This window comes from Balaenoptera physalus (assembly GCF_965194825.1).
Source record: "Balaenoptera physalus genome assembly, chromosome: 13".
Taxonomy (NCBI): Eukaryota; Metazoa; Chordata; class Mammalia; order Artiodactyla; family Balaenopteridae; genus Balaenoptera; species Balaenoptera physalus.
In genome coordinates this window covers 64,864,814-64,889,166 of record NC_138892.1, presented here as the reverse complement: position 1 = coordinate 64,889,166, position 24,353 = coordinate 64,864,814, and the positions used below count along the sequence as shown (strand labels likewise).

At 56.8% G+C, this 24,353-nt stretch overlaps 2 protein-coding genes across 6 annotated transcripts in view; one reads left to right on the top strand and one right to left on the bottom strand.

Annotated features, from left to right (window-relative positions):
• KCNH3 (potassium voltage-gated channel subfamily H member 3) overlaps positions 1-13,854 on the top strand; it is a 19,010-nt gene extending 5,156 nt beyond the window's left edge. For 2 of the 3 annotated variants that reach the window (XM_082421310.1, XM_082421312.1), the window contains exons 8-15: positions 3,722-4,003; positions 4,304-4,503; positions 4,989-5,238; positions 10,284-10,501; positions 11,221-11,552; positions 11,949-12,055; positions 12,693-12,769; positions 12,862-13,854. In XM_082421310.1, coding sequence (XP_082277436.1) covers positions 3,722-4,003; positions 4,304-4,503; positions 4,989-5,238; positions 10,284-10,501; positions 11,221-11,552; positions 11,949-12,055; positions 12,693-12,769; positions 12,862-13,458 — 2,063 coding nt within the window. In that variant the 3' untranslated portion in view covers positions 13,459-13,854. Of the gene's footprint in view, positions 1-3,721; positions 4,004-4,303; positions 4,504-4,988; positions 5,239-10,283; positions 10,502-11,220; positions 11,553-11,948; positions 12,056-12,588; positions 12,770-12,861 lie in introns of all 3 variants that reach the window. The other variant, XM_082421311.1, reaches the window with a different exon arrangement.
• On the bottom strand, positions 13,848-24,353 carry MCRS1 (microspherule protein 1). 3 transcript variants are annotated; one of them, XM_082421388.1, is made up of 15 exons: positions 24,221-24,353; positions 22,928-23,047; positions 22,281-22,419; positions 21,777-21,915; positions 21,005-21,163; positions 20,745-20,854; positions 19,701-19,809; positions 19,288-19,426; positions 15,948-16,023; positions 15,563-15,591; positions 15,352-15,444; positions 15,067-15,149; positions 14,784-14,871; positions 14,409-14,536; positions 13,848-14,286 (listed from the first exon to the last, which is right to left on the bottom strand). In XM_082421388.1, the coding sequence occupies exons 2-15, from the start codon at positions 22,935-22,937 to the stop codon at positions 14,200-14,202; spliced, it is 1,389 nt and encodes a 462-aa protein (XP_082277514.1). In that variant the 5' UTR covers positions 22,938-23,047; positions 24,221-24,353; the 3' UTR covers positions 13,848-14,199. The 3 variants fall into 3 exon arrangements, with proteins under 3 accessions (XP_082277514.1, XP_082277513.1, XP_082277515.1); XM_082421387.1 differs by lacking the exon at positions 22,928-23,047 and having other exon boundaries at positions 24,221-24,319; XM_082421389.1 differs by lacking the exons at positions 22,928-23,047; positions 24,221-24,353 and adding an exon at positions 22,607-22,921.

Below are 24,353 nucleotides of genomic sequence, written 5' to 3'. Positions count from 1 at the left end.
AGGTATCAGAGAGGTGTGCAAGTCTGCATGTGTACATGCTCATAGGTGTGTATCAGGGGCATGTGTGCCAGTAGGTGTGTTTTTGTAAGGAGAATGAGGGGGCTGGCGCGTGTGTGTGCAGGTGGGAGCGTGACAGAGCCACCACCTCGAGGCAGGCCTGCTCTCCTGCAGGGCCACATTGTGGAGGAAGCCTGGTGGGCTGCCTGGGGGAGTCTATTCACCCATCATGGCCTCCTCGTGGTCAAGCTTGTGTCACATTCACATTCGCCCACTCCCTGCCCAGCTGGGAACCCCACCCCTCTCAGAAGACCTCTCCAGGGTTGCTCCGATGCCTGGCGCTTTCCTGCCACCCTCTCAAAAGCTCATCCCTCACCATCTTGGCTCCTAAGGCCCCTTGCCCACTCTTGTCACCTCCGGCAGCATGTTTCTCAGCTGCTTCAGCCCTCCCCCAGCCCGAAATGCAGCCTTTCTCTGCGTCCCACCAGTGTCTTCACTCTCCTTCATTTCACCTCCACTCTCGCAGCTCCTCCCTCTGCTCGCCTCCCACTCAAGTCTTAACTCCTGCCAGGAGGGCTTCCACCTCCACCTCTCAACCCCAAATGTCACCCTGCAGGTCACAGTGACCTTCTGGGGCCAAACTCTTTCCCTTTGAAGTCCCTGTAGCACCTGACCCTGCCAGCCATCTCTCTGCCCTGTGAGGAGGCCTCCTCCTGTCCTGGCCACCACCACCCCCGCCGCCTTGCTCTCCCTGGGCGATTCCACTGGCACCACGGTGTGAACATCTCAACTTCCATCCTCTCCCTCTGTCTCCAGACCGTTCTGTTCCAACAACGTCTAACTCTCCACGCCCGCAGCTCCAAAATTGGACACACCTTCTTCCTCCCATGCCCTCCAGCCCTCTGGCAACTTCCCCGTAACTGGCCTTTAGCCCCCATTTCCAGTCAGTGGGCAAGAGGCCAGCTGCTCAGATGCCCGCCCCCCATGACTGTCTGCTCCTTGATGGGGTCGGTCACCAGGAGTCCAGGTTGGCCTTAGAAACATGCTCTGCTCAGTTCCCAGGGATGAGGAGACTCCTGCGAATCCTCCCTCCCTCGCCAAGCCCACGGAGACTGGTGTGTAGCCCAGAGGCCCACTTGGATATTCCCCAAAGCTCTAGCTGCCGAGCACAGGAACCAAGACGTTGCAGGCAGTATGTCAGCTCCTTGGCGCCCGCCCTTCCCAGAGGAAGGCTGTGGTGGAGGCGTCTCTGGGGTCAGACGGCCCCCCAACGAACATGCTCAGAGGACTGGGAGATGGGTAACGGTGATGCAGAGCCCTGACCCCTAAGTGGGTGAGACACCAGATCCCCAGGTCAGTCCCCTCCCCACACAGAACCCAGACACCCCGTGTCTTGCGTCCATGTGGATCCTCCATTCTGACCACCTCACAGGGGCTGCTGAGCTGACATGAAGAACACCTTTGGCTCCCAGAGGGGCTCTGAGCCCCTCCATGGAGAGCATGGGGCTTGTAAGGGGCTGTCTGACTGTTGGGCAGATCACACCCTTGAACCCTAAGTTCCACAGGGGCTGGTACTAGTTCACACGGGAGTTTCCAAGTCCTTCACATCATCATCTGCCCCTTCTTTCTCCAGGGAAACTACCCCCAACTGGGTGGGAGCCACACCCAGACCTCCCAAAGTCCACCTTGGGAGGGATGTCCATGGGTGAGAGTGGCGCCTCTTGTTGGCCCAGCTTTGTCTGGTGGGAGGTGCCTTCCCTTTGCCTCCTTGCCTTGGTTCTACTGCTCCCTGATGTGGACATAGAGTTCCAGCCCCAGAATCCCATCAGCCCAGTGGAGATGGGCTGGATTTTCAAAAGACTGTGCTAAATACTGAGGGAGGTCGCTCGGAGTATTTCTCAGTATGAAAACCACCAGCCTCCAGAACGGCCTCTGCAGCCGACACTCCCCACGCAGAGGGACCATCCCGCCACCAGGTCCAGGGGCTGCCAATGCCCCATGACCAAGACTGAGTGAGGAGGGACCCCTCTGCATCCTCCCCTCATCCTCCTGCTTCTCCACCCTCCAGCCCCCTCCTCCTCACCCAGCTACCGGCTTCACCTCAGAGGCCCAACTAAATGACGACTGAAGAGTTTTGTGTACTTCCTTGCGTTCTCACAGCACAGCTCAAATAACAGGAGGGTGAGTGCTCACCTTGGCTCAGGACTTTACACATCCCCCCAACTCCTTAGCCTGGAGTTTGCTCCCTCAGTGCGGACCCCACACTCTAGCTAAGCCAAGCTACTCGCCTGTACTTGTTTCCAGCTCTAGGTTTAGCCCACACCTTTCCCTAGATCAGGAATGACCCCCCTCTCAGTTTGTCTCAAAACTACCCATCCTCTGAGACGGGGACCACCAGTGTCCCCTTTTCCGGGAAGCCTTCTAGCTCTAGCCAATAGCATGTGGGTTTGAGCCCCATCCCGGGACCCTTGGGTGCTGTGTACCTCTGAGATATCGCTGCAGTAAGCTTCTGGGGGTCCCCCGGCTCCTGGCACACGTGCGTGAGATTGCTGAATGAATGGGTGGGTGGTGAGAGGAGGGGTGTGAGGGTCACAGAGAGCAGCAGCATGTGCGATGTTAGGGTGAGTGTGGAGTCGGGAGCTGGGGAGGGGCACGTGGAGAGGTGGGTCCCACCGCAGCCTGTGATCCTGAGCCCACCCTCTGGACTTCTATGCTAGATCTGCTCTCTCTCCCTTGCTCCCCATGGCCCCCAGCTCTGCCAGGACCCCTGGGACCTCTGTGGACCCTGGGAACCCCCATCTAACACCCTAGAATTCCCACAGCCCTCCAGCTGGGCTGAGTGACTCTGGGCGGCTGTGGGCTCCTGAGAGACCCCAGTACGCAGCCCCACCTCCTCCAAGGCCAGACCAGAAAATGGGGGGTTGATGAGGAGACTGGGACGATCTTTAGTCTCCTCTCAGTGTCCCAGGCTGGCTTGTGTCTGCGTGTGTACAGAGCTGTGTGCACGGCGGTGGCCTGCTTGTCTGTGGCCTCCGAGTGCACTCACGTGTGTGCTTGTGTCCATGCAGGTGTGTCCCTCTCCTACATGGGTGTCAGTGTGCAAGCGCCCGCTTACCCTTGTCTCTCTCCCAAGCGTGCACAGGCCGTGGCTGTGCTCCTGGGACTGTGTTCACACACGTGTGTCCTTGTCCTCTCAATAGCATCTGTAGCCTTACTGGTGTGTGCACGTGTCCACGTCGGTGTGCCCGAGAACGCGTGCATGAGGTTGGGTGGTGTGTGTGGTTGTGGGGGGGGATGGGGCTGAATGCGGGGCGGCTTTCCGGAGCTCAGAGAAAAAGCAAGAGGAGTCTGGGAGGACAAGGCAGAGGAGGCGGCCCTGGGGATGAGGCTGTGGCTGGTGCAATGAGCCCCCCAGTCCCTCTGCCCCCTCCAGCTGGGCCCACGGCCCGGGATTAGCGCCAGCACAGGGAGGAGGGTGCAGAGCTCCTCGCTCCAGCCTCGGCACCCAGAGACACCGTCTGGGGAGATGACAGTCTCGACCTCGTGTGCTTGTCTTGGGGAGGGGTGAGGGGGTGCACAGGGGTGTGCAGGGCTGGCAGAGGAGGGACGGACGTGGCAGGAAGCGTTGGGGGTGGATTTGCAGCCATGTGTGTCCCCCCCCCGGGGGTACCAGCAGGCACACCTGCGCCTGCAGTGCAGCAGTGCTGTCCTGCCCCCTCCCCAGGCTGGCTGCAGGAGCTGGCCCGCCGACTGGAGACTCCCTACTACCTGGTGGGCCGGAGCCCAGCTATAGGGAACACCTCTGGCCAGAGTGACAACTGTAGCAGCAGCGGCAGCGAGGCCAACAGGACGGGGCCCGAGCTCCTGGGCGGCCCCTCACTGCGCAGCGCCTACATCACCTCCCTCTACTTCGCACTCAGCAGCCTCACCAGCGTGGGCTTCGGCAACGTGTCTGCCAACACGGACACGGAGAAGATCTTCTCCATCTGCACCATGCTCATCGGCGGTGAGGCCTGCCCCGCTCCCGGTCCAGGGCCCGCTCCCCGACTCATGCCCTGGGCCACCCGTCCCTCCCCACCTCCCACAGGGCCCTGAGGTCCTTCCCAGAGGTGCTTCTGCCTAGGGGCCCCAAGGAACCCGAGCCCAGGGCCAGGAGAGCCCACCTGGCCGCAGGACTCCACCCCGCACAGCGGCCGGGGGCCTTGCCCAAAGCGGGGGTGCGGGTGGGGAGGACAGATGTGTCCCGCACGGTGTCCGGCCGGGCCAGGCTGGTCCTGGAGGTGACCCCTCTCGCCACCCTCCCCAGCCCTGATGCACGCGGTGGTGTTTGGGAACGTGACGGCCATCATCCAGCGCATGTACGCCCGCCGCTTTCTGTACCACAGCCGCACCCGCGACCTGCGCGACTACATCCGCATCCACCGCATCCCCAAGCCCCTCAAGCAGCGCATGCTCGAGTACTTCCAGGCGACCTGGGCGGTGAACAACGGTATCGACACCACCGAGGTGCGCAGGCCTCCAGGGCCGGCCCTTCTTCCAGCCTTTACTCCTTCAAGGAGTGTGCGCTCGTCCTAAGATTCCCAGGAGCAGCGGGCTGGAGGGCAAGAGATGCAGAATTCTGACCTCCCTGCCTCCACTCTCTCCTGGGCGGCCAGCGGCATGGAGCGGAGGCAGCTGGGCCGGCTCGGAGGCCCGTCTCCACGCTCGCTAGGTCTAGAGGCCCTGCTCACTGACAGCCAGGTCTAAGGCCTGGAGGAGGAAAGCAGAGCTGCCCATGGGGGTCGGGGAGGATAAAGTGATTGAGAGGGAGGCAGAGGCGGCCCCCCTCACTGATTGGACCCTGTGTGGAGCTGGATGCTGTGCGGGGGCGGGGGGGGGGCTCAAGGCCCCTCCCACCCCTGCCCTCGCTCTGAGGCCCTCGGGGTGGAAAGGGCTGGCGGGAGGCTGCCTCCCACTCCACCTTAACCTTCCGCACCTGTTCCCACCCGCAGCTGCTGCAGAGCCTCCCGGACGAGCTCCGCGCAGACATTGCCATGCACCTTCACAAGGAGGTCCTGCAGCTGCCCCTGTTTGAGGCGGCGAGCCGCGGCTGCCTGCGGGCGCTGTCCCTAGCCCTGCGGCCCGCCTTCTGCACGCCTGGCGAGTACCTCATCCACCAAGGCGACGCCCTCCAGGCCCTCTACTTCGTCTGCTCTGGCTCCATGGAGGTGCTCAAGGGCGGCACCGTGCTCGCCATCCTAGGTTTGTGAGGGTGGGACGGAGGACGCCAGGGCTTGCGGGGAGGCGGGTGGAACCAGGGCCCCATCTGCAGAAAACGCGGAGAGAAGACGCAGGCAAGGCCACCAGGGAGAAACAGCCAGGGTGGGGTCAGGAGTAGCCATGGGGCCCTGGGCGAAGCTCAGAGCGGACCCAGTGACCACAAGGCGGCAACACAGGAGGTGAACTCAATCTTGCGGGGGCTGGAGGCCAGACTGAGCGAAGGACCGGCTTCGGTCTGTGAGGGGACAGAGGGGAGCACTTCCTGTCAAGGAGGAAAATCAAATGCTAAGGATGAAAGTGCTGGAAAGAGTGTTCAGGCAGGAGAAAGGGAGGCATGGGCGTCATTCTTTTTTTTTTCTTTTTAATTTATTGAAGTAGAGTTGATTTACAACGCTGTGTTAATTTCTGCTGTACAGCAAAGTGATTCAGTTGTACATATATATACGTTCTTTTTTTATATTCTTTTCCATTCTGGTTTATCACAGAATATTGAATATAGTTCCCTTTGTTATACAGCAGGACTTGTGTATCCATTCTATGTATAATAGTTTGCATCTGCTAACCCCAAACTCGCAATCCAACCCTCCCCCACCCCCCTCCCCCCTGGCAACCACAAGTCTGTTCTCTATGCCTGTGAGTCTGTTTCTGTTTTGTAGATATGTTCATGTGTGTCATATTTTAGATTCCACATATAAGTGATAACATGTGGTATTTGTCTTTCTCTGTCTGACTGACTTCACTTAGTATGATAATCTCTAGTTCTACCCACGTTGCTGCAAATGGCATTATTTCATTCCTTTTTATGGCCGAGTAGTATTCCATTATATATATATACCACATCTTTTTTTGTTGTTTTTTTAAAAAATTATTTTATTTATTTATTTATTTTTGGCTGCATTGGGTCTTTGTTGCTGTGCATGGGCTTTCTCTAGTTGTGGCGAGCAGGGGCTACTCTTCATTGCGGTGCACCGGCTTCTCATTGTGGTGGCTTCTCTTGCTGCGGAGCACAGGCTCTAGGTGCACAGGCGTCAGTAGTTGTGGCTCACAGGCTCTAGAGCGCAGGCTCAGTAGTTGTGGTGCATGGGCTTAGTTGCTCTGCGGCATATGGGATCTTCCCAGACCAGGGCTTGAACCCATGTCCCCTGCATTGGCAGGCGAATTCTTAACCACTGCGCCACCAGGGAAGCCCAACCACATCTTCTTTATCCATTTGTCTGTCGATGAGCATTTAGGTTGTTTCCATGTCTTGGCTATTGTACATACTGCTGCTATGAACATAGGGGTGCTTATATCTTTTTGAATTAGAGTTTTGTCTGGATATATGCCCAGGAGTGGGATTGCTGGATCATACGGCAACTCCCTTTTTAGTTTTTTGAGGAGCCTCCATTCTGTTTTCCACAGTGGCTGCACCAACTTACATTCCCACCGACAGTGTAGGAGGGTTCCCTTTTCTCCACACCCTCTCCAGCATTTGTTATTTGTAGACTTTTTAATGATGGCCATTCTGACTGGTGTGACATGGTACCTCACTGTGATTTTGGTTTGCATTTCTCTAATAATTAGCGATGTTGAGCATCTTTTCATGTGCCTCTTCGCCATCTGTATGTCTTCTTTGGAGAAATGTCTATTTGGTTCTTTTTCGATTGGGTTGTTTGTTTTTTTGTTGTTGAGTTGTATGAGCTGTTTGTATATTTTGGGAATTAAGCCCTGGTCGGTCGCATCGTTTGCAAATATTTTCTCCCATTCCGCAGGTTGTCTTTTCACTTTGTTTATGGTTTCCTTTGCTATGCAAAAGCTTGTATTTGATTAGGTCCATTCGTTTATTTTTGCTTTTATTTCTATTGCCTTCGGAGACTGATCTAAGAAAACATTGATACGATTTATATCAGAGAATGTTTTGCCTATGTCCCCTTCTAGGGGTTTTATGGTGTAATCTCTTATGTTTAAGTTTTTGAGCCGTTTTGAGTTTATTTTTGTGTATGGTGAGAGGGTGTGTTCTAATATACGTGAGGCTGTCCAACTTTCCCAACATCCCTTGCTGAAAAGACTGTCTTTTTCCCATTGTAAATTCTTGCCTCCTTTGTTGAAGATTAATTGACCGTAGGTGTGTGTGAACGCCATGCTTGTTCACCGCAACCTCCCCCGCCCACCCCGGCCAGGCCCAAGAGGGGAGATGCTACTTTCCTAGGGAAGGTCCTAGAGCAAGCCCAGGGTTGCGATGGGTGACAGCAGAGCTCAGACTCTGAATACACTTCCCTTCTTGGCAAAAGAAAGAGGTGAAGATGAGGGATCAATTCCCTAGACAAGGAAGGGGAGATTGCGGTTTCGGAACTGACATGATAATAATGCTGGCCCCAGGGGTCCCGCAGCGGGGCCAGCCCTGTGTCCCGGCCCTTACATGCTTCAACTCACACAAACCTCACAAAACCCAGTGCGGAGGAACGATCGCTATTCCATTTTGCATAGAAGGAGACTGAGGCTCCAAGAGGTTAATGAACAGGCAGGCTAGGGCTAGAACCTGGTCTGCTAACTCTAAACCTCAGGCTTCTTAACATTGTGTTCTTAGGTGCTCTGCTCTGGGGAGACTCATCCTGCAGAAAGGGCGCGATTTCAGGGTGGCAGGCAACACGGGGCTGCAGGCTTCAGGGCTGTGGGAGGCTTTCAGCACGGACCCCAGAGGGTGGGGACGCTGTGATCTGCATGGGTCACGGAGGGCCTCACACACTGATGGAAGGTGCCCGGACCACAGCCAAATCCTCAGGCAGCAGCACTTGCAGACTCCCTGTGGGGACAGCTGACGCCTGGAGGGACTGAAGTTTGTCATTAACCTGGAGAACCAGCAAGACCACATGCCCAGCAGCGACTGCGTGTCCATCCTCTCTTCCTTGAGGAGGATGGTCTTCCAACAGGAAACAGAAGAAAGAAATACCACGCGAGCTGAGAGAGGTGTCGTTCATGAGTTTGACTTCTGGCCCTACGTGGAGTTAATGCCAGGACTCTGAACAAACGGAGTTGTGGCCACTCACATGTGGCTGGCAATCCTTGAGAAATGATGGGGAACTGGAGAGATTCAGAAGGGCAAAAAGGCAGATTTTGACAGTGGCAGACTGGTCACTCCAAAGCAAGATTGTCTAGTGGATTACTAAACAGATGGTTTTCAGCTGGGAGCTGAGGAAGCAGCATGGCTGGGAGCTGGCATGGGTCCTGAAAGAATATCTCTTTTCTGATGCCAGGCACCAGGTCTCAGAATATCCACGTTCAGTATTAAGACAGCTTCACGGGTGGCCACCGCCTGTGCCGTGGCCTTTGCCTCCAGAATTCCCCAGCACTGGGACTTATGCCACCTTTGATCCATCCTGTCCCTACCCACACGTTCTGGATGAACTGTTTCCTCTGTTGACGTGGCCCCTCTGGATGCCCTGATGGATGCCTGGTTCCCCAGCCTCATCATGGCCTGGTTTTCTGCTTTGCCTTCACCCCATCCCCCACCTGCCTCCTTAGTTGAACATCCAGGTGCTTCCTGCCTGCTCCTTGCAGCTAAGGCCCACGGCACATCTAGCAGTGTCAATTCTGGCCCCTACCTCTGTGTATGAACTAACAGCTAAGTGTGCAAAGTTAGTTGGGGAGGAAAGAGGCAAGACGAAGAGAGGTGAGCTGGGCGACAGTGCAGGGAGGACCTTACAGGCCTTGATGAGCTGAGCTGGAGGCTCTGGCTGAGAGGCCAGCCTGGAGGGCAGGCTCTGGTCCCTGAGACCAGTGGCATGGAACTCCGTCCTTGGTCCTGTCCTATTTCTCGTTTTTATCTCCCCTCTTGGATGAAGACAAGAAATACATACTTATCCTATTTCCAGATGACACACGTGAGGACAGAGCTCATTCATCAGATGATCACACTGAGATCCAAACAGCTCTCCGAAGGAACCAGAAGGATGGCCTGAAACCAAGAAAATAAGATTTAACGACGATGCGTTCTACACTTAAATTTGAGCAAAAGTCCATGAACATTTAGAGGAGGCCTTTAAGCTCAGTGAGTTCTGCTGGCAGCGTGAGGCAGCCCACAGCGGGGGCGGCAGCGAGCCATCCTTTTCCTTAGGGATAAGGAAACGCTGTCTAATCTCGTGAAATGTCTGGCCGTGGGTTGAGCTGCCTTGTGAGGGCCGTGAGTGCTCTGCCCAAGCCCTGGTGGCATGCCATCCCTCTTGGGAATGATCTATAGGGGACTCTTTTTGGGAGGGAAGGGAAGGAAATGAACTTTAATTGGCCGTCTATGTGTCAGGCACTTTATCTACACTAACTTATCACCATGTCCCTGATTGGAGACATCCTATTTCATTGATTCTAAGTCACACATTTTTTCCCCACAATTTAACATGTCTGAGATTAGGATGCGGACTCGAGTCGATGCCATTTTACAATCGCTGTCAGCCAGGTGGCAGTCTCAGCCGGGTGGTGGGAAAACCCTCCATTGACACCTTCTGGTAAGATCTCCAAAGCACCACAGACTCAGTTCAATACAGGATCTCTCATATAGATGAGGCACCAGGGCTCAGGGAGGTGAAATAACGTGGCCCCCTGCTTTTTTCACTGTGCCACACAGCACTAACTTGCTGGTTCCACATACTGGTTCCTGAACACGCTCTACCTGAGTCGCCTGCAGGGCTTAACAATTGTGGGGTCTCCAGTAGATATTGATTCTGTTGGTAGTGATGGGCCCCGGGGAGTCTGGCTGGTTTAACTTTCCCAGAGGATTCTGATCCACAGGCAACCTGGGAACCACTAGAACTGGTGTCTCAGATCTGAAATTCGGGTTGTTTCAGCACAGTGCTTTGATCCCAACTGTGCTTGAGCACCTGGGTCACAATGCTCTTCACCCCGAGCCTGTCTGAGGAGCCAGTGGGGCAGGCAGCAGGGGTCAGCCAGGGCCCGGGCCCTGCTGCTCCCCTCGTGTCCTGGCTGAGAGGCCCCACTCGACCCCCTCTCTGGTGGCTGAGGGGCAGGGCTTGCTGACCTCTGCTTCCTCTTCCCAGGGAAGGGTGATCTGATTGGCTGTGAGCTGCCCCGGCGTGAGCAGGTGGTCAAGGCCAACGCCGATGTGAAGGGGCTGACGTACTGCGTCCTGCAGTGTCTGCAGCTGGCTGGCCTGCACGAGAGCCTCGCGCTGTACCCCGAGTTCGCCCCCCGCTTCAGCAGGGGCCTCCGAGGGGAGCTCAGCTACAACCTGGGTGCTGGTGGAGGCCCCGCAGAGGTGAGGGAGCTGGGTCCGTGCGGGGAGGGGCGGGAGTGCTGGGGGGCCTGGTGAGGCGGGCAGAGAAGGGGTTTGTGGGGGTGCCGTGTGAGCACCCCGCACGTGGTGGTGGTGGGGCGCTACGCCCTGCAGCCCCTTCACACTCTCACACTGTCCTTTAGAGCCCAGCCCAGCTCTGCTCAGCCGCCACTCCCAGCTCTCCCGGCCCATGAGACGGCCCGCAAGCCCACCGGTACCAGACGAGGAGGCTGTGAGGTCACAGATGAGGGGTGGTGCCCATGGGTCGGGGCCAGGCAGGCCGCACACTAGTCTCCACACTAGCCCTGCAGTGCCCCCTGCTTCTTCACAGTGACACAGGACTGCTCTGAGGGGCTTTTGAATTTTCCTGCCTCATATTACTAATTCCAAACCGGTTTTTGGTACCAGGTCCTCCTGGATCGTTCAGTTAGCCTGAAGGACCAAGTAGAGGGACAGCGTGTCCACACTTGGCTAGCATTTTGAGGGACAGCGAACGCCTCCGGGGCTTGGTGGCTTTGTGGTGGCAGCAGAAAAGCACCCCCTTCCCCTGCCGAGTCCTTCCTTGGGAGGTGGGAGACACTGGGCATCCTGTTTAACAAAATCAGCTTCTCCCATCTAGGGCAATGAGACCGGGTTGCGGGGTGTGAGTGGGACATAGCGGGGGCTCTCCATGATGATTCCCTGTCCCCCACTATCCCCAGGTGGACACCAGCTCCCTGAGTGGCGACAACACCCTCATGTCCACACTGGAGGAGAAGGAGACGGACGGGGAGCAGGGCCCCACAGCCTCGCCAGCCCCAGCTGATGAGCCCTCCAGCCCCCTGCTGTCCCCCAGCTGCACCTCATCCTCCTCGGCCGCCAAGCTGCTATCACCGCGTCGAACGGCGCCCCGGCCCCCGCTGGGCGGCAGAGGGCGGCCGGGCAGGGCAGGAGCTTTGCAGGCTGAGGCTGGCCCCTCTGCTCACCCTCGGAGCTTAGAGGGGCTGCAGCTGCCCTCTGTGCCATGGAACGTACCCCCAGATCTGAGCCCCAGGTGAGCGAGCTCTGGGCCACTAAACTCGGGGCACAGCTGCAGTGATAGGGCTGGGGCCCCGGCCAGGCACACCCCGGCCCTGGATGCCCACCCATCCCTCCAGCCTCCTCCATGAAGCCTTCCTTGACTCCTCCTCCCTGCTGCCCCCATTCCACCATTCATGCCATGCACTGCTCAGAACTCTCTTGCTGTTTCACCTCATTCAAGCTTGAATCCCCAGTGAAACTGCGAGCTCCTAGAAGAAGGGACCACGTGTTACCCTTCGCTTGGGGCCCCAAGCCCCCGGCCCAGCTCCAAGCTTCTGCAGCCTCTGCGGACAGTGGGGCATCTTGTCCCATGAAACACTGCAGTGGCTGTCTGTCAACTGATTTGTTGTCCTGGCGCCTGCATCCACAGGGTAGTAGATGGCATTGAGGACGGCTGTGGCTCTGACCAGCCCAAGTTCTCTTTCCGGGTGAGGCGGTCTGGCCCAGAATGTAGCAGCAGCCCCTCTCCCGGACCAGGTACTGGGGCCCGGGTCCGGGGGGAAGTTGGCAGGGCAGCCCCTTTGCCCTGGGAGCCTCTGAGAAAGTGGCAGGGCAGACTTTGGGTGCCCTCTTGCCCTCACCCACCTGCATGGTTTGGGCAGGGCAGCAGGTAAGACCAGCACCTTGGTGTTGGAAGGTAGCTGGAATGGAGCTTGGTGAGATCTCTGCTGCCAGGTTTCTGTGTGACCTTGGTTCTCACCCCAGCTTCCCATCTGTAAAAAGGTGGTTGTGCATGTTAAATGAGATAAGGGTGCTGAAACCCTCAGCACCGTGTCTGGCCCAGTGGGGGGATACAGGACTGGGGAAGCAGAGTTGAAAGTGGCCCCTGGGCAGGCCAGGCGGCCCAGGGAGTGTCCCCTTGCCTGGAGGACAGAACAAGAGACAGGCACAAAGGCAGCTTCCTGAGGGGGAAGCACAAGCCAGTGTGCCCGAGGCCCCCTGGCGGTTTGCACAGAATTCAGCAACTCAGGTAAGGTTGTTAAGTAAGTGGCTGTTCCTGGCGGCAGCAGGCCCGGCCAGGCCAGTGTGGTCTGCGCTAAGTGGGCGGAGGCCTGGACCCCGCACTGTCTTCGTTCACCAGCCCTGGCTGGTAACCCCACCCTACTGTCCACAGAGAACAGCCTGCGCACTGTCCCCCTTGGGCCCAGCGAGGTGAGGAACACAGACATGCTGGACAAGCTTCGGCAGGCGGTGGGTGAGGGGCAAGGTGGGGGGCGCCTGCTGTTGTGAGGTCCCCACCCCACTGACCACGCCCTCCTCCCACCCTCCTCCCTTCCCTGCAGGTGATGGAGCTGTCTGAGCAGGTGCAGCAGATGCGGGAGGGGCTGCAGTCCCTTCGCCAGGCTGTGCAGCTCATCCTGGCACCCCAGGGGGAGGGCCCATGCCCTCGGGCGTCGGCAGAGGGGCCCTGCCCCGCCAGCGCCTCTGGGCTCCTGCAGCCTCTGTGTGTGGACACTGGGACGTCCTCCTACTGCCTGCAGCCCCCAGCTGGCTCTGTCTTGAGTGGGACCCGGCCCCACCCTCGTCCAGGGCCCCCTCCCCTCGTGGCACCCTGGCCCTGGGGCCCCCCGGCGTCTCAGAGCTCCCCCTGGCCTCAAGCCACAGCTTTTTGGACCTCCACCTCTGACTCAGAGCCCCCAGGCTCAGGAGAACTCTGCCCCGAGCCCAGCACCCCAGGCCCACCGCCTCCTGAGGAAGGGGCTAGGACTGGGCCCCCGGAGCCCATGAACCAGGCCGAGGCTGCCAGTACTGGAGAGCCCCCGCCAGGGTCAGGGGGTCTGGCCTTGCCCTGGGAACCCCATAGCCTGGAGATGGTGCTTATTGGCTGCCACGGCTCTGGCACAGTCCAGTGGACCCAGGAAGAAGGCACAGGGGTCTGACCGCCAGCCCCAAAGCTCAGTGTTGCCAGACATGCTGCCATCTGCCCAGCCTCAGGGTGGAAGAAGGGTGGCAGCCACCCATGGGACTCCGTGCTGCCCGCTGGCTCAGGGCAGGGAGCTTGAGAGCAAACAAACAAGGGCCTGGCCCCGGACTCTCACAGGGAGGGCTAGAACTTCTTCAGCCGCAGGCCCCAGGCTAGGAATCTTTGGGCTCCTACTCCTGGGGCCCTTCCTCACCTCAGCCTGCTCCTCTGATGTCTCATCTCCCTCTGCAGGCTGGGGGACAGTGGCCTGAGGCCAAGGAGGGGTTCTGCTATCCCCTGCATGTGCCCCTGCCTCACCTGTCCCCACATTTTTTATATTAAAAAAAGAAAAATAAAAGAAACTACTTTGGAACTCAGTGCTTTGTATTTACAAAAGAAAAATAATAAAGGAAAAGTCTGAAGCTAATCAGCTGGAGACATGGAGCAAAGGTGGGAATCTGGGGGAAAGGGTAGGGGGCCTCTGTAGAGAGAGAAAGGGAGGGGCTCTGGCACTAAGGCAGCCTGAGGGTCCCAGCCTGAGGGTCCCTTTCCCAGGGCCAGCCCCGCCCACCCGCAGAGGCTCAGATCAAGGGGCCAGGAGCTGAGTCTCCCACAGCCCCCTCTGGTTTTTCCAGGAGCCTGAGTTGCCAGCTCCAGGGGTCTGGGAGGGCAGGGGAAACTGAGGCCAGAGAGAGCCCATGGGTCCTGCTACCACTTCTCACTGTGGCGTGATCTTGGCAGCCTCGGCCCGAATAAGGGCAATGAGGTCCTGGTTGATGAGGAAGACGAATCGCAGGCTGGCAATCTGTGGGCGGGAGAGAAGGGTGGCTAAGGACAGAGGTGAGACTGGGGGCCGGGGCCAGGCCCACACGCTGCCTCACCACACCATGGGGCTCATCCTGGCCTTTCCACCTCCCCCCAGCTCACCTCCACCACGGAGTTGTTGCTAAGGCGCCATTTGGAGCCACACAGCACAGGTCGTCCATCGATGTAGATGGGCCGCCGGCCCTCATTGGCAATGAAGAAATCACCGTTGTTCTTCAGCTTGATGACACCTATGGGAATAGAGAGGAACGGGGGTATGATGGGATGGGGGGAAGGCCAGAAGAGGGCCTGAAACCCCCATGTACCCTCTGCTTCCTGGGACCGCTAGAAGGCACCCAGGACTCCCAAGTTAGAGATCTTAAAATGCGAACTCCTCAGCCCCACCCAGTCCCTGAGGTTCCCACGGAGACCAATCCCCAGGGCTGGAGGGCAGCGAGAGGCTGGGAGCGACATCCTCACACTGCTTCCCGCTGGTACCTTGCTTCCGGGAGATCTTCCAGGCTGGACCCTCCAAAGACAGGTCCACGTCAATCTGGTTATCCTTGGTTGCTCTGCCTAGGGTGATCTGGGGAAATGGGGCAGGTGAGGGCTGGAACCTGAGGAATGGGGAGGAGTCCACACAGGCCCGGGAAAGATGAGAAATCAGGGACCAGACATAGAAAGGGCAGTGAGGGGAAGATCGACGGAGATGGGGAACCTAGGAAGGGGGAGGTAGGGGTGGGGACGGGGATGAGGACAGGGAGGGCTGGACCGGCCTCACCTCTCTCGAGCGCATCAGGTACCGCACCATGCGGCCCCGCAGCACTGCCAGGGTCTGGTTGTCAAAGTCCGGAGAGCTCATGCCTGGGGGAGAGCAGCTCATGTCAGAGAAGAGCCCACTCTTTAGAGCCACAGCATGGAAGGCAGGGAGCCAGGGCAAGATCCCCTGAGGGAAAGGAGCTAGAGGTCTGGGAAATGAGGGTGAACCCAGCCAAGCAACTACAGGGGCTCAGGGAGGGGCGAAGGGATTTGGAGCACGACCCTGCTGGTCCCCTGGCCTCCTCACCTGTGATGCTATCTACTAGCACCTGCCACTTATGCAGTTCCTGTTCCAGCTGCCGAATCTCTCGTTTCTGGCGCCGGTCAGCCACTGTCAGCTCTGGGGTGGAGTGGGGTGGTAAGGAAGGACTCTCTGAGGTCACCAGCACCTTGTACTGTTTTTCTCTGTTCCAGCAGGAGCTCCCACCCCCTCACTGTCCCCACCAAGGCACACTCACCATGTTCTAGGACTTCATCTCGCATGTCCCTGGGGGGAGAGAAGAGAAGGATGAATCAGGCTCCAATTTGAGCTCACCTGCCATCACCATTAGGTGCTACTGGGCTCAGTAGGATCCCTCAGTCCCTCAGCCCAGTGGCCCCGTGGGCTGTTCCTCTGGCCTTAGCCTAGCTTCCCTCTCTAGGGTGGGGGTAAGGTACAACGGGGCGGGAGGGACGGAGAGGGCGCTTAGCAGGGAGACCAACAGCTACAACTGGAGCTCCAGGCCGAGTCTGGGCTGGGCTCCATTCCCTGCAGCAGGAGAGGCAGGGCCGGGCAGCACAGGGAGCTCTGTCCTGGGGAGACACTCAGCTCTCTGTGCCCTGCCTGTGGCCCCAGCCACTCACTTGAGCTTACTGTCATCAATCAAGTCCTCTGCGTCGGAGAAATTCAGCACTTGGTCCCCCTTGGGCAGCGGCTGCACTGAACAAAGGAGAGAGGGAGGGTCAGCGCCAATGCTCCTACTCAACCACAAGCTGCTGAGCAGACAAATGAACTAAGAGGACAAACTGTAAAGACAGCCCATGGGGACGGTCTCGTACTGAAATCAACAAAAGTTAACCTGATACAGGTAACAGCATGCATGCAGATCAGACTGCACGCTACTTTGGCACAAAGCATTCCTGGGGTTAGCTGAGGGGAAGAGGTGGTTCTAGAAAGGGAAGGGAATTAAAATTGACCTTTGGGGCTTCCCTGGTGGCGCAGTAGTTAAGAATCCGCCGGCCAACGCAGGGGACACGGGTTCTAATCCTGGTCCGGGAAGATCCCACATGCCGCAGAGCAACTAAGCCCGTGTGCCACAACTACTGAGCCTGCACTCTAGAGCCCGCGCTCCACAACTACTGAAGCCCATGTGCTACAACTACTGAAGCCCATGCGCCTAGAGCCCATGCTCTGCAACAAGAGAAGCCACTGCAATGAGAAGCTCGTGCACTGCAATGAAGAGTAGTCCCCGCTCGCCGCAACTAGAGAAAGCCCGTGTGCAGCAACAAAGACCCAATGCAGCCAAAAAAAAAAAAAAAAAAAAAAAAGTTGACCTTTGCATGGTCTTTTCAGTGTGCGAAGAGTTCTCACTTACAAAGCCTTGAACTACGTAGGGAAGGCATTACTATTAGCTGCACGTTACAGATGAGGAAACAGATACAGGAGGAAGGGTTAAACTATGTGACTAGTTCAGGACACAGCCAGGAATCAAGGCCTGCTTTCCTGATTCCAAATCCAAACTGCCTCTTCTACCACATCACATGCTCCCAAACATTTTCTGCCACATTCGGCAAGGGGCTGAGAGGCACATGCCAGTCAAGTCTCACTCAGGATGTATCAGAAGGGAGCCTTAAGCCAGTGTTTTCAAATTGTGGGTCATGACACGTTAACAGGTCATGAAATTCACTTTTTTCCAAAAAAAAAAAAGAAAGAAAGGGAATGCAGTAATATCAGAATCCATCAGATGTATTCAGGATAAATATTGTTTCATGCAAGTTTTTCAGTTCTTTTCTGGTCAAAATGTAAAAGCGATTGGGGTCCCCAAATCTGAGAACTCCTGCCTTAGTGTCAGTTGTTCCCAGGACTGCAGCGTCTGCTCAGCAGCAGCTCTGACTAGCTAGTGAGACTGCTGGTTGAGGAGTCTGACAACCCCTGAGGTGTCATCACTGCCAGGGATGCGAGGGGGGCTGCACAGGAGCCACAAATGCTCCACCACCACCGCCCTCCACCTTAGTTCAGACTGAGGGGAGACGGGGTTGGGGCAGTCACCTCACCAGAGCTGCCTGAATCCTACCAACCTAATATTCAGCTGACTTGATAGGTAAGCAGTGTATACTCCCTGTTCCTAGGGACTCCAAGCATGAAATAGCAAAGGAGAAGTCAAATATCCACATAAGACAACTCTTGAAGAGAAAAATTATACCTTTACGTTAACAAATATACACAATAGGGGATTCCCTGGTGGCGCAGTGGTTAAGAACCCGGCTGCCAATGCAGGGGACACGGGTTCAAGCCCTGGTCCGGGAAGATACCACATGCTGCGGAGCAATTAAGCCCGGGCACCACAACTACTGAGTCTGTGCTCTAGAGCCTGTGAGCCACAACTACTGACCCTGTGTGCCACAACTACTGAAGCCCGCGCACCACAACTACTGAAGCCCGCACGCCTACAGCCCGTGCTCCACAACAAGAGAAGCCACCGCAACAAGAAGCCCGCACACCGCAACGGAGAGTAGCCCCCGCTTGCCACAACTAGAGAAAGCCCGTGCACAGCAACGAAGACCCAATGCAGCCAAAAATAAAATAAACTTATTAAAAACAAACAAACAAAAAACCAAATATACACAAGGCAACTTTTAAAATAGTGACAAAGGAGCTAGCTACAGCAGTAAAAATAAACTTTATCCAGTGTCTGTTCTCTCTGTGGGAGGTCAGTGATAGCTGAGCCTGAGGAAGCAGCAGAGATCTGGAATAAAGTGGGCTGCCCACTGGGCACTAAATTCAGAGATCCTCAGGAAGGAAAGATGGGGCCTCCCCTGACAAGATTTCCTAAAATCCTCTGGTAGGGGCTTCCCTGGTGGCACAGTGGTTGAGAATCTGCCTGCCAATGCAGGGGACACGGGTTCGAGCCCTGGTCCGGGAAGATCCCACATGCCACGGAGCGACTGGGCCCGTGAGCCACAATTACTGAGCCTGCGCATCTGGAGCCTGTGCTCCGCAACAAGAGAGGCCGCGATAGTGAGAAGCCCGCGCACCGCGATGAAGAGTGGCCCCCCACTTGCCACAACTAGAGAAAGCCCTCGCACAGAAACGAAGACCCAACACAACCATAAATAAATAAATTAATTAATTAATTAAAAAAATAATAAAATCCTCTGGTAGGAATCTTTTATTATCCAGAAGCTGCAGTACCTAGCGAGTAAGGTGACAGGCAGAACTGAAGCTTCATTTTCAGAACAGTATGAACAACTACATAGTAACCAACATGCAATAATCTTTAGGAAGTAAAAGTAAAGTGTGCTTGGACTATGGAAGTCTGACCCTGAAACCCAAATCTAACTGAAGAGTTTCCTGCAGTTTAATCAGACTGCTTTCCTAATATCTGTTATTAGGAGAGTGAGAGTTTTGCTGGTGAGGGAAGAAAGGAAGCTTTCTGGCCCTAGGGAAAGGAGAAAGACATGCGGCCTGGGTTAAAGTCCCTGCAGGGATTTGGGAATGGCCTGATGGCAGCCCCACAGCACAAATGCTTGGTGGAAGGAGAGGCAGTGAGAAGGAGTGTGGAGAGAGGGAAGGGGCAGAAAGCCTTAGAGAAAGTGGGTGGGAAAGGGGGAAGGGTGAGCGGTGAAGGGACTTTCACATTTTACTCATGTTTGACTGTTACTTGTGAAGAATGTACTATTATTTATGTAATGGTAAAACATGTCAAAAAACACAAAAAAGTCAAGAAGTGGGAGACAACTCTGCCATCTAGTCTTTTTGTTCAGGATTCTAGGCAATTTTGGCTACCCTCACCATGATCCTGAAGACCATTCCAGCCACTTTCTCTCCCTCTGGAAGGAAGTGGTTTTTGCTACAAAGAGAGGTGAACAAGACACTGGGGGCCACGGAGGGATTTGTTACAGGGCACCTGAGGGGAGCTGTGTCCAGCCCCCTTCACACTCAGATACACGCACCCTCACTCTGCCAGCTCCTGGGCCCAGTTACCTGTCTGGTCCTCCAACAGGTAATACTGCTTCATGAGCTGCCAATGGGCCTGCAGAGCCTTGGCAGTACGGGCCAGGTAGAAGGCATCAGGGTGTCTGTGCAGCAGGTCCTGGAAGGTCTCCAAGGTAGGCTGGCTGGTCTGGAGGGCAAGAAGCACACTCTGGGCATCTGGGTTTCCCTGCTCCTGTCTCTGCCGTACCATCCGTGCCCCCTGTCCCAGTCCCCAGCAGGAGCTGGAAAAAGCGATAGCTACTGCCGCCCAGGAAGCCAGGCTTGGCTCTCCCTGAGGACCCGGTCCACAAAGGCCTTGCAGGTGTACGTGCGTCTCCAAGCAGTGGAGCCTCCCCGCAGTCAGTTTTCCAGGTTAGCTGGCTCCCACCCTGCCCCTCAGCATTACCAGCCCTCAGCCTTACCGATCCCACTTTGCTCAGCAGCTGCTCTTCAGCCTTGCTAAACAGGGCCTTGCTCTGGATGGCGGCAATGGCCTCTGGGTGCAGCTGTCTCATGGCCTGGCAGGCCAGCCTGGGCAGGAGGGAGATAGATGGCAGGGCAGGGTTGAAGGAAGGGTGTCAAGCAATCTGGGGTTCCTACTTCTCCAAAGCCTGCAGGCCTTTGAGATCCAGAACTCAAAGATCCAGGCCCTCAACAGGAAGAGCCCAAGGCTTAGCACAGGACCTGTGACCTCGTGCATCTGCTGAAAACATTAACAGGCAACTCAGAAAACTCAGGTTCCTGTGTTCAACCCCGTGAAGAGGCTCAAGGGCACAGCCGCCTACAGGCCAGTCCGGAGGGAGATCCTGAGACCGGCTGCTGCTAGTGCCCCAAGAACTTTCTCCTTACTTGGCCAAAGCTGCCACCCACTAGCCACCTCCTCTTTCCCAAGCTGTTCCCTGCCCATTTCCTGGTATATCAGGGCTGTGGCTATAGCTTAAGTGGTGACAGGGGCTGTGGAGTAGAAGATGGGTGTTAAGCATTCGATCAAATTCTGATGATGTCAAACGAAGTGACTGAGAAGGAAGAGTGTGTGTTGTGTGTGTGCATAGGTGTATTTGGACTGTTGGAGCTGGAAGAGGCCCTGGTGTTCTTCTGTTCCAACTCCTTCTTCTGGAGGAAGAAACTGTGGAAGGTCAGTGTGGGAAGGCTGGGAGGTGACCACCGCCCCAAACCACAATGCACACGGTGGTAGAACAGGGCTCCTGGCACTCATGTAGTGTTTTCTCTCATGCTACTTCCCTGGCTTCCAGGTCCTTGCTCCTGACATCCAGCCTGGATTAGCAGGGTTGGTAGCAGGAAGCAGCTTCCCCCTGAAGCCTGGCAGGTCTTCAGTATCATCTCAGAAGATACAAGGCCCCAGGGAGCCCTGCCTCCCAGGCCCCTCCCCTGTACAATTCTTTCTGTTCAGGAGCCAAATTCTGGTGTCCCCAGTACCACGCCGCTGCTGGGGCCAGCCCACTCACTTGGAGATGACAGGATCGTAGAGCAGGGCGTACCAGCGCTCCTGGACTTCCCTCAGGGTGAAGCGGCAGCTGAACTTCACGCCCAGGTGGACAGATGTCAGGTCATTGGTCTGCAAGGCCCCAGAGTGGTTTGCTCCAGCCTTAGAGCTGGGAAGAACCCTCCCGTGCCACCTACAGGACACTGCCGGGCTAGATGGGGGGCTGGGAACTGGAGGCTGCGGGGAGAAGGCGAACACAACCCCTGTGGTGGGAAGCACTACCTGCAACACGGCATTGATGAGCAGGAGGTCGTCCGCAGGCTTCCAGCGGCCCAGATCCTTGGTCACCTGGAGTGGCTGTTTGCTCTTCTTCACACGTTTCGTGAGTCCAGGGGCTGGGGCTGGGCTGGGCGGCACAGGGGTGCTGGGGGCCTTGGACACCTGGGCAGAAGGCAGGAGCAGAGTGAGCTCATCAGGGCAGCTAGGGCTTCAGGCCTAGAGCTTCGCACACTGTGTGGCAGCTCCAGCCCCACCCAACAACAAACCACAGGCAGGGGGCTCAGCTTCCTAGTGCCCCTCCCTCCCCTTTCCCGCCCCCATCAAAGTACTTCTACACAGTCCTTGACCATATGGGGTCTTCTTTTTGCTGGTGGCGCCCCCCAACCCCAGCATGGAGGGTGGGTGGGGAGGATACCAGGAAAACACTCTTGCTGGTACAGCGTCTGGGGCCAGAGCAATGCCACCTGGGGGTTATTTTTACAGCCAGCAATGCTCGGAACAGGCTGTCTGCTCCCAGAATAGATGCACGCTCTATGCCTCCTACACAGAATGTGATACAGGATGCACTGACAGGGTGGTGATGGGTGCAGCAAGAAAAGCGGAGTAGTGAGGGATGGGCTCCCAGGAGGGAGGCATCTGAGGTGGGCCGGGGCAGCTTGATCCTCTCATAAGCCTCCTCTGCAGGGCTCTTGCCAGCTGGCAAAGGTTGTGGGGAAACACAAAATCTGGCACTGGCCCCCACCCCTCTCCATTCCCCACGTCTCCCAATCCTCACCTTCTTCTTCTCACTGGAGGAGGGTTCACTCCCCGAACAGCGCCCTGGTTCCACCCCACTGGCCCCTTTCGCCCGGGTAGAGGACTTAGCCAGGCTGCTCTCCACCAGCTCATCGTCAAACTTTTTTCTCTTGATGAACCTGAGAAGAGTCCTACCCAGTGAGTGCTCTGTGCCCCATCCCCAGTACCCACTCACACACACCCAGCTCCTAAAGTAGAGCAGGTTCCCAGCAGGCAGGATGCTAACTGCTCTGGCTCAGTGGGTGGGGCATGGAACTGCTATGCTCCACCCCTGAGATGACAGCATACTGCACCACAAAGATTTCCTGTCCAAGACCTAAGATCTCCCTCCCTTGCTCTCAGTCTCATGGGGAGGGACTTAGCAGGGACAGGAAACGCACAAGGGTCTGCCAACAGTTGGGCCCCAGAGGGGCTCAGGGAGCCATTCCCAACAGGGGCGAAAGCATGCAGCAGTCTCAGTCTCTGGCCCTTCAAACCCTAGTACCTGGAGGAGCTTCTTCGTTTAGGGATGGTGCCCAAAGCCTGTGAGGAGGCCCGCTTCTGCCCTGCCAGTGACTCCTCATCCTCTGAGCGGCTGGCAGTGCCTGATGCCATCAGGGATGAATCTAGCAGCCCCTGAGAATCTAGAAAAAGAGAAGTGGTGAACCCAGGCCTCCTAAATGCCTAGCAGAGCCCTGAGCCTCTGCACATGGGACCCCTCCTCAGCCCCCCTTCCCCTACCAGCCCTCTTGGTCCCTCCCCTGCTTCCTTGACACTTGAAGTTTTAAGGTGGGAGTTCCTTGGCCATCCAGATCCCATCTGGGCCCAGACCTTCCACGCTGGGCAGTTCTCCCGGTGCCACGTGTCATGTCGTGCAGCACATGGTGCTCAGGTCAGACTGGTGATGCCGACACACCGGGCTCTGGGCATAACTGCTCCCTCTGCCATCAAAATGCAGCCATGCCAAAGAGCGTCAGCTCAACAGCAAGTCAGTCAATTGTGGCCTCTGCCGAGAGGTACGTGGGTGGTGCTGGCCCAGGGGGAGGTGGCAATGCCCAGCCAGGACCGAAAGACACACGTGCCAGGCACGGGGTGGAATCAGCAGATGCTTGGCGCCTGAGCGTTTGGGGAGCTGGCCCGGCCTCATACTACCTTTGTCCATCCTCTCACAGTCCCAAAGCCACTGGTTCCAAACCACAGGGCTAGAAGGAAGGGTCCCACAGGTTCATCCAAGGATTCTGACCAGGTGAGCTTAGAGGCTGAGAAGAGATTCTGCAAAGGAGAAATGAGGCTCCCTGAGGCTCAGGTTTCGAACTGGCCAGCCTCACCTCCTTATACTGGAACAGGTCCCCAGGATCCCATAAGCTAGGGGAAACACCAGGAGAAGAGACACAATATATTCTGCCAATATGACCCTGATAAACCAGTAGCCTTTCGAAGGTCACCGACATCTCTGAGACAGTGATAAAAGCTATGGACCCTAGAAAAATGTACACATTTTAGGAGGTTCACAAACCACTCTAATTCTACTCATAGCCCCTAGGTTAAGGGCCTTGACTATAAACTAGCAAGAAACAAGGGATTCCTGGCTCACTTTTTCTTTGTCAGCTGCCCATTCAGCTCCCCTCCCAGCCCAAAGCAGGGAAAAGGAAACGGAGATTGAACTCCAACCAGTCCATCTCACTTTTTTTCATTTAAAGCTCTGCCTGAAGATTTAGTGGGTGGTACCTCGTGGAAGCTAAAAAACGCGGCTTGGGAACTGAGCAAATATCAACCGCCCTGGGGGGGGCCCTCGCCTAAGCCCGTAGAACTCAGGTATTAGGGACTCTGCGGAGCGCGCCGCTTCGAAGAGTCCCGCCCCTTCTGACCAGGGCGTCTCTCCGCGCAGCGTTCCAGCCCTGCCCCCAGGTGCGCTCCTCGCGCCGTACCATTTGATACGGCTGGGAATCTTGCCACCTGGGGAGAGGGTGAAGGGCCCGATTCCGCGGGTAGACTGAGGCCGGGTCAGCGCCCCCTGCCTTCTCCGGCCCTCCGCCCCTCGTTCTCCCCGCAAGGGCACACCCACAGTAGGGGATTAGTCCAGGTCTGTTTCAGGGGCTCGGGATAGGAGTGGTGACGAAGTCAGCCCTGCAACTCAAAAGCAAAGCACCGAGAGAACCCCGATGCCCTCGCAGCCTTGGTTTAAGCCCCACGGGCCGGTGGCGGGGAAAGGGAGTCAACTCCCAGACCAATTCTCACCCCACCTTCGGCATGCCACCTTTGCGCATGCGTAACTTCTCGGACCAGATTCTGGCCCGGTCCGGCCCACGCATGCGCAGATTTTCGGGGCGCTCCTGGGGCGGGGCCCCAAACCTGGTGGGGTGTCGTCCCCGGCGGCACTCTGGGGAACTCCATTTCACCCCCAACTCTGCTCAGAACACTCAGAGGCGAACCGCGAGGTCTCACCATTCCTAGGCTGCCAGCTCCAACAATTTCTCCACGGCGACTGCAGCAGCCGCAGGGCCAAAGCCGGCTTCCGTGAGGCCCGTCTACTTCCGGGTCTACGAACTAAGGGCTGCGCAACCCCTTCCGGTTCGCC